Here is a 9681-nt window from a genome sequence, read left to right as displayed (position 1 = left end):
CCATTCGTTACATAGGTATTGAATGTGCAGTTTTGAACGAATAAGATGGATTTTGATTTTAAAACGTATCTGTTGCTACTTTAGGTTACAGATATGTTTAGGTTTCAGCTTTCTCTGCCTTTTTACAGGGAATGCATTGTACTTGCACTTCCTGTAATTTCACCAGAGTAGTGTCTTATAGGTGATAGCATTTTACAGGCTGAACACATGTCAGTCAATAGGAGGAGGAGAATTTCACCCTCCAGGTGAAAGGAAGTACAACACAGTGTAAAAGCATGGCTTGTATACAGTTTTCTTTAACCTAGTGCAGTTTTTGCAGTGTTTTATGAAAGTACATGTTGCTAAAACATGTGTTTCTTTCAAAACTGCACACATGATGTCTATATAATGAGAGTGTGTGCATGGCAGAGAATATTAATGGAACTATTTTGTTAGCTCTAATTACTTTAACTTATGGAACTGTAAACATTTCACCTCAACAAGCAGCGTTTTCAGCACATCAATCAGAATCCGTATCTACTTCCTGTAGTACTGAACAATTTTACAGTTTTACAACTATACATCTACATTTAGGATAATTCACCATGTAGCTCACCATGTTTTTTAGTATTAAAAACACAACCGCAAACGTGTTTTGCGTAAAACGTGCATAAAAAATTAAAAATACTGTATTTACAAGCATATTCTGCTTTGTAAAAGGGGTGCGTCTCACGGGAGATGAGGAGGGCATGGCTGAATGAAGTCTGCGTTGAAGAGCTGCATTTCAATGAGGGACGGGGCTAATGCAAATCACTGAAATAACACAGCAGCAGAAGAAAGCATCTGTGCAACCCAGGCTCACCATCAGACACACAAGCAGGGAATCAGAGAGCACGACAAAGACGTCCGGCTTTACGCTGCAGTATCAATCACAATACAATAAAGAAAAGGACGCTTTAAAAACGGTGTGGTCTATGAATCTGGCAAATACATCTTAGCCAAGAAAACACAGTACAGTACCCGGAATCATAGGTAAGCAAATATTTAGAGAACTAAATACATTGTCTTTACAGACTTTAGTTCTTTGATCTATCTGTATAAGACAATAAACAATGTCCGTATTATTATTATTATTATTATTATTATTATTATTATTATTATTATTATTATTATTATTATTATTATTATTATTATTATTATTGTTTTTGTTGTCATTATTATTGTATTATTTGGCTTAGGCCAGTATCACAACTGCTCCTACATGCAACGGTATTGTATGTTAGATGAAACGTTAAAGCCCATGTCTTTTTTTAATTGTCTTTGCTGTTTGAAATGGTATTTAATTTTTTTTTTTTTTTTAAGATATACCTATACACTGGCAATATAACCTTTTGTTGTTAATCAGGCGTGCTTTCATAATTTATCATGTACATTTAAATATTTTGTAATAATATTTAGGCATGTATTTTTTTAGAAAATGCGATTTTTGAGTCCAGTTTAACTATATAGACATACTTACAATATATTATACTCTTTCAAGTGAGCCGCATAATGTCATTCATTCATTTGTATTATATAGCCGATGGAAATATTTAGCGGTACATTTCTTGATATTAATTTGCGATTGTAATTTTCAATAGCCCAATGCCGCTTCATTTAATCACATTGAGATATAAAAGCTGCAGTTGAATGGCGATAAGATGCATACGTGAAAACGCGACCCTTGATTGGCATTATTGTGCACTGGCCAGCTGTTTAACATGGGACTCCAGTACACACCAGGAATCTGATGACTACCTAATCTGTAATGAACAAGTTATTTTCAGCAGAAAGTACTTTGGCTTATGAGCGATATTCATTCATTTGCATAATTGGTTTTGGTGATAATTATTTAAACTTCACCTACTGGTTAGTATAGGGTACCATCCATCCTAGCTGTTGCACACTTGCTGCATTGTCACCCCAAGGTGATGCTGGTTATCTTAACAAATAGATATGTAGGCCATATACTGTATATACATGTTGCTGTCTCTCTCCAGGTTATAAACCATTGAAGATGTCCTTTGAGAGAGACATGGAGTTTGAGCACTTTGACGAGCGAGATAAAGCACAGAGGTATAATCGAGGAAGCTCACGGGCAAATGGTTTGCAAAGCCCCACTCATAGCGCCCATTGCAGCCTGTACCGAACCCGCACCCTGCAAGCACTCAGCTCTGAGAAGAAGGCGAAGAAAGTTCGCTTTTACCGCAACGGAGACCGGTACTTTAACGGGATCGTGTACGCCATCTCTCCAGACAGGTTTAGGTCTTTCGGTGCTCTGCTGGCTGATCTAACCAGGGCTCTGTCTGATAATGTAAACTTACCACAGGGAGTGAGGACCATCTATACAATTGATGGCGACAGAAAAATCTCCTCCCTGGATCAGCTGATGGAAGGTAAGTGCAGATGAGGTCACAAAATCAACTTTACATTTATATAACACGTTGAAGTCAATCCTTATATCTCTAAGAATAATTCTAACCATTTTCTTTGGTTTGTATTTAATGAATGCACATTTTGTTCCCCAAAAGATTCTTAAACAAGTTACAAAGAATAGATCCCTGGACACATGATCCTGAATAGACAATCATTACATTTTTAAATACTTGTAAAATATTGTTTTTTCAAAAGAGCACTGGTACCCCAAATTTTAATTAATTGCTCGCAATATTGGATGGGACCAATTGTATCAGAACCATTGCACACAGTATTTCTATTGTACTCCATAGAAACGCACTAACTGGGCATTTGTAGAAGTAAAAGGTCCTACATCAAGTGAAAGTGAGTGACAATAAATTATGCAATGATATAGATTTTTGAAAAGCAGTGCTTCCAGTGACAATATGACCGACACATGACCCATCAAGACCGCATTTCACTGAAGTAAACTCCTATCTTAAGTCTGGTCCAACATTATGTTATATAAAGGGTAATTCATAAACAGTGCACCTTGGGAAATCAAAAATGATTACAGAACTTTGCTTTTTTGTTTCCGGTTTACAAGTAGACAGTTGTGATAGACAGGAACATACAATAATGATGAACAGATTTCACTTGGGTATAGCCTGTCAGGATGCTTTTGTGAAAGGCCTCTGCTGCATTACTAGCACTTGACAACACTGACACTAAATTCACATGTTCTTCAACACTGTACGGTATGTGTTGCTTTCCACAATGACTGTCTACTTGTAAACCTAAAATAAAACGAAAATGGCATGTTCTGTTATGTATGTTTTCTTTCCTAAGTTGTGTTGTTTATGAATCGCCGCTGTATATAATATTAGGAAATGGGATTCTGTTCTAAAAAGATGTTTAATTGCACAGTTAGAGTTTAAATGTATTTTAGTGCTTTGCTGAAAAGAAGCTTGTCTAGAGATTTTTCCAGGTACAATAATAATGTTCTGTAGGGAAGGGCGACTAGGAAAGAAGAACCATCCATTGCAGGCATTTCTCTTACCTGTAGAAGCCGTTGTGAAACCTGGCCAGAACTCACAAGAACTTTGCTGTGATTTAAAATGTTTTCTCATTGTGTTCTTGAAAGCATGTTTTTTAAACCCTGTGTGTTGTCATTTACAGCAGCTTACAGATTTAAGCATGACCCATGGGGTAGAATAATTTACATTTAAACAAAGAAATACATTTATAGCTATGAGAACAATCTTTAGTGTCCCCAGAGCATTTAATTACAGCAAAATATATGCACACAATCTCATGATATTTGTAAGGTAGTTAACTAGTGGGTTCTAAAACATTTAATGACTGTGTAACTGCAATCTAGCGCACTCTTTGGTGTTAATGAGCTGTCTCTCACATAAGTGATTCATTTGTTATGCAAATAGCTGTATAAAGGCTGCATATCCCTGTTCCAGGTCAGTTTAAATGTCGTTGAGCAAGACAGCACTGATAGGAAGTGCTTAATTGGCAGGTTTACCGTATCCAAGGTAAAACGTCTACGAAACTATGTCAAGTAGACTTAAACAAGGCTAGTACCTTCATCAGTGTATCTGTATCCAAAACAGCATATATTAATGCTGTTTCACAAGGAACAGTGTCAAAAGTGATGGCTCTGTGGGACATTCAAAACAACACTTGGCTACAGATTCCAACCCCCCTGAAGGAAATAAAGGTGTTGATGATTGTGGATTGGTCACGTATACCTCCATAACAATTTAAACATCTTGCAGGTGGCCCTAAATCCTGATGACAGTTTGCAGGTGTTTCTGTTTTTCCACAAGGAATTAAACATCTCTGTATAAGTAGCTCAATGCAAAGACTTTCTTAACATTTTTAGCATACAGACTTTCAATTCATGTATAACAAAGCAATCCCCAGTGCTACAAATGAACGTGTCTTCTTGAAATGCTAAGGAAACTCTTTCTGTAGAAGCAGCAAACTACATTTGACTTAGCAAATGTTTCCTGACCTTGAAGTAACGTGTTTAAAAAATATAAAGGAACCCATGGAGACATTACTGGCAGTAACTGGGGCATTTCACTGATGAAAAATTAACAACTAACCTGCAGGCCTTAGCATGTTATGTAAGATGTCTCTTATTGTTGGTGCTCGGCAAAGTAAATTTTATGCTTTGGTATGACAGGAAAATTAAAATCTGCTGTCAGTTATTTCTTAGTCATACAATCTGGCCATCATTATTCAGCTATTTATTGCATATGCTGTATAAATATACAGTTCAATGACAGTTTGTTTCTCTATTTATTTCCTTATATTTCTAAAGGTTTACCACAGTATTATTGCATGGTATATTTGCAGTTTTCCCATGGTTATGCATTGCGAGGTGTAGTAAAGCATATTAATAAATATGGCAAACCAGAGTACACTATGGTAAAGGTATAGTTTCCTTTACCATGGTGTACCTTGGTTTGCGATATTTATTAATATGCTTTACTATACTTCACAATGCTTGCCTATACTTGTTTTCACTATGCTTTATTACACTTTGATAGGCTTTTACTATGAGAGACCTTTATAAGGGAACCTACACAAATAATGTTCATATCAATATAAAATGGTTCAATGGCTTTCCAAATAAACAAAAAACAATAATGTTTTCTTTGAGTAGAGCAATCCTCTTTGGTCTGCTTGAGCTGGAATGGCCCAACAGAGTAATGATGTTATATTTGTTATGTTGGATTGAAGAATGCGTTGTTAATTAAAGTTGGCATTGTTCTGTAAAAGGCCCATAATGGCTGCATTGTTGAAAAATAAATACAAATAATAGTCCAAAAAAAAGAATGAAAATGAAGAGGCCTATGGATAACAACCTCGTTTAGCACACAAAGGTTTGCTGGTTTAATTGAATTCTCCACTGCTTGGAACAGCATGACACTTTTATATTGTCTCTCATTAGCTTAACATTCTCGCTTGTCCTTTATTATTTTTCTGTTTATTTTTTTGTTTCAAATACTTTTATTTTCACTTTGACTTTAGCAGATTGAGATATTTTAAAGTCAGTAATAATTCAGTATACCCTAGATGTGCAATTGACCGCTACTCACTTTTAAATACCAAAGCATACATAATACAGATTTCTTGTTTAAATTTGAAAATGTTATGTAAAACTCTCATAGGTCTCACAAGCAGCTTGGGAAAATGAAATATGGAATACAAATGTGCAAAATGTATAAAACAAGGGTCATTTTTGTAACAGTAACTATAGAGTTTTCCCTCAAGCAACAGATAACAGATTACATTACACTCCCAGTCTATTTTTAAAAAATGCAGTAAGAGCAGACAAGTAAGGAACATGTTAAAATGATCACTTGGGATGCAAGTCTTTCTAAAGTCCTATGTTCGGATGACCAGTGTTATGTTTTGTACTGCAAGTGTAGAAGTGCTTACTGTATTTAGAGGTAGTTCTTTGTTAGAGAGCAGTGATTCCCCACCCACAGTTCCTAATGCAGTTGAGTCAGGCTGTAGAGTACTGTAAGTCTGTGTCATGAGTCACAGAAGTTATACGAGGACTAGAAATACTACAAGCAGGGGTTCATTTGGAAACAAAGTTATCGGATCTTATAATTAAGGGATAGCATTTTTGATTCTAGATCTAGTGTACTGACCTTGATTGACAGGAGCTTCCTGTATATGCTTCATGTTCGTGTCTGCTTGTGGATCGTGGTTTCATGCCTTATTGTTGGTGTTGGTAGCTGCATGCTGACCTTTGCCTGGCCACTTTTTTTATCATAATATTCAGGTTTGAACAAGACCAGAAGTGGGCCGAATCTGATGAACAGGAGGGACGGAACTGATGTTAAGAGCACTAGTTTTGTTTGACGTTCCGCTGTTTGTAACATTCTAAAATATATTGTTACAGTACATTTGTCTTTCAATTCATGGAATGTATTGTATGCATTATGAAAATAGAGGTTTTTTTCATACAGTTCATCATTTGAAAACTGTTTAATTCTCTCCTGTCAGATGAAACAGATACCGGATCTGGGATCCAGTGCGATCTGGTACAAATTAACCTCTAGCTACAAGCATGCGTAAAAATCAATTGTTCATTATTTTCTTATTTTAAAATTGATGAATAATCAATGGCTTGCTTTTTACTTGAGTTGACATAAAAGCTGTCTGAAACTTACACATTGGTATATTATCTCATGATAGTTGATTTCCATTACATGAGAGTAGATGTTAAAACTTCATGGTGATTTGAACTCGGCTCTTGCCAAGATAAGCGCCAACTAAGACGTAGCTTTACAGTAAACTAATGTGATCTATCTGCATCTCCATCCATTTGCGTTTCTTTCCATCTGATGATGTAGATATCCTTCTCCCTGGTGTTGATGGCTGAAGTGTGATGCTGTCTCCAGGGATCAGCTTATTTTGCCTCCCAGGGCATCAGCACACACAACTGCTGCAATGCAATTTATTATTGTTTTGGATGTTATTTGGCATGTTTAATAAAGTTACCAGTGTAATGTACCATTGGGATGAGCCTGATATTCATGAGCAAGGTTTTTTATAATGAGGCCAGTATGAAATGATAATATTAGGAAATAACACAGGGGGAAGGAAATAACACTTACTGCATTTATGGATAATGGTAGCCCATGTGTGTGACAATCCTCTTTAGTAAACATAAAGAAACAAAACCACAGGCTCATGTTGTATCTCATGCAGTAATTATTCGATGCCCGTCATGCTGGTAAGAGGATGTAATAGAGCTGTAAGCCAAAGCATGTTGAGAGCCTGATGTTGTATTTCTTTTCTCATCAACAGGTGAAAGCTATGTGTGCGGCTCAATAGAATCCTTCAAGAAACTAGAGTACACAAAGAATGTAAACCCGAACTGGTCAGTGAATGTCAAGACGCTGGCCACCGCCCGCACCTCGCCTTCCCTGGGTGGCTCCAAGGCCAGCCCTGTCGAGGCCATAGAGAGCAAAGACTTCATCCGGCCCAAGCTGGTCACTATCATCCGCAGTGGCGTGAAGCCCCGCAAAGCCGTCCGGATTCTCCTTAACAAGAAGACGGCCCACTCCTTTGATCAAGTCCTCACAGACATCACGGACGCCATCAAGCTGGACAGTGGGGTGGTGAAACGAATCTACACACTGGATGGGAAACAGGTAAACTCTTCCTCCATTGTAATTACTGTGGAGAAGGGCTTTAAAACTGGGTGTCCCCCCTGCTTTTGATGTGATTTTGGTTATTACTATCTTTGAAGCCAGGTATCTGAAAGTTTTCTCAATTTTTAAATTTTTTTTTTTTGCATGTTTAACTTTTGCTTTCAAAAGGCTTTGAAGGTCTCCAAAGTAGAAACTCAATTGTTGACATCTTATATTGAAACAAGTATAGTGTTTTTACTGTAGCATACTAGGACTGACATGCTAACGGGTCTGCAGTGGATTATCAATGTATTGTACTATCAAATGTGAAAATATCAAGCTGTTCAAGTATGCTACAGTTGCTGTCCTTGTACTGCCATTACGCCTACGTAAATAATGATTACATTATCAATGTCATGCCACTGCATTGCCATGGCAGATCATTTAGTAAAAGAGTCTGTTTAGAATCCAATTTGGGTCTCCATAGGTCAACAAACACTTTTAAGACATTGCAGTTAAGAGGATCATGATTGCAAACAAGAAGCTGTCAACAGGATCTTATCTTGTTTTGCAATGGAAGGCACAGCTGATTATTTCTCAAGATAACAGAGCAGTCGCTTATTCTAAGCATGGTGCAGTTTGGGGGGGGGGGGAAGCCATTAAATTGAAACCTAGTTTGATATCCATCTCAGGATTTTAAACTCATTCCTAATGTATAAGTTACATTTTCTGGATTCTGAATTTGAATCATGATCTCTCAAGGTTTTTCTTCATCCAATATTTACTAAATGTTAGTAAATATAAATAATTGGTCAAATAATACTGTGTAGCTGATTTGCTACAAAAAGATATCTCCTTAGTCGTACCTATCTGAAGCCTGACGTTTTATCTGGTATTATGTGTTTGTAAATGTGACACTTCCTACTTTTAGTGTTCTGAAACTTCTTGTGCAAAACGTAATAGTGTCCTTTCCAATTACCAATGACCTAATATAGCTGCCATATTGTGGTCATGTAACCTGCCATTGTTTACTGTTAAAACCGCATATCTTAGATACCTTTTGGCATGCTAACTTCATAGTTTCAAGATTACATAAACACAGCATGCTCAGGGAACCTGCCATTGTCCTCCGACCCAATGCATTCACCATTTGAGATATTTTTACTGCCTCATTGTTTTAACCTCTGTAACAATGACAAAAGACCGCACACTTTCAGATAGTGACTTATGGTGCACAGCTGTATTCTTAATCAAGTTTGGTAATCCTCGTATCTCAGAAACCATCATATATACTTCTTCCACTTTACAACCATTACTTATTTTTCCATATCCAAAGATGCCATTTCAATTACACTACACCACGATGGATGCTTTGTTTTTGTTCACAAAAATACCTAATTTATATTATTTCTAGAGCAGCTTATTACAGCCAGGATCTAAATTATTATGATGCTATCTAGAAGACACAAAAAGTTGCTTTTTGGTCAGCGTTTGTGTATCCTGGCAACTCTTTACTTGGCCCAAAGACACTGCTAACTCAATCGCCTCTGAAATACTGAGGAAAATACTGTACACAACAGCACAAAGAAGGTTTTTATCTGAGCAGCATTTGATGTCATTGTGGTATTTTCTCACCCTTTAATAATCTGTTGGATGTATTGCATCAAGCATTTGTGCCTGGTCCTGCTGACAGTTTATTGATTGCTATATAGGGTCTGAGCAGTAACTTTGCACCATTTGGGGTTGCCTTGGAGATAGCCTGACATTCAAATGTCGATGAAATCGTCACTCTTTAGAAAGTGGTGCCAAGTATTATCAACCGTCTCAGCAGACTGGTAAACCTTAATTATTTGGTCTGGAATATATCTTTGAGAAATATAGTCATTCAGCTAGTGTAATAATCTCTATGAACCTAAAATGGACAACAATTCTGCTAAAGCAAAATTCTTAAACATGAACCCTTTTGTGGTCCTCCAGACATACTCAATTGTAAACTAAAATGTGTGTCTTTTGAAAGGGGTTGTAGGAGAGCAAAAAGTCACACACAGAATGTTTCTCAAAAGCTGTAACAGGCGCTTGGATGCTCAGTGGGATA

At 36.8% G+C, this 9681-nt stretch overlaps 1 protein-coding gene across 5 annotated transcripts in view; it reads left to right on the top strand.

The window, feature by feature from the left end:
• The first annotated feature begins 748 nt into the window (after window positions 1–748).
• The window catches only part of LOC117407140 (serine/threonine-protein kinase DCLK1), a 95036-nt gene continuing 86103 nt past the window's right edge, over window positions 749–9681 (top strand). For 2 of the 5 annotated variants that reach the window (XM_034011822.3, XM_034011821.3), the window contains exons 1-3: window positions 780–1011; window positions 2019–2414; window positions 7261–7607. In XM_034011822.3, coding sequence (XP_033867713.2) covers window positions 2036–2414; window positions 7261–7607 — 726 coding nt within the window. In that variant the 5' untranslated portion in view covers window positions 780–1011; window positions 2019–2035. Of the gene's footprint in view, window positions 1012–2018; window positions 2415–7260; window positions 7608–9681 lie in introns of all 5 variants that reach the window. The other 3 variants (XM_034011825.3, XM_034011826.3, XM_034011823.3) reach the window with 3 other exon arrangements.

Source organism: Acipenser ruthenus, chromosome 8, assembly GCF_902713425.1.
Source record: "Acipenser ruthenus chromosome 8, fAciRut3.2 maternal haplotype, whole genome shotgun sequence".
Taxonomy (NCBI): domain Eukaryota; kingdom Metazoa; phylum Chordata; class Actinopteri; order Acipenseriformes; family Acipenseridae; genus Acipenser; species Acipenser ruthenus.
Note: the sequence above shows the minus strand (reverse complement) of the source record. Positions and strands in the feature narration are given on the sequence as shown.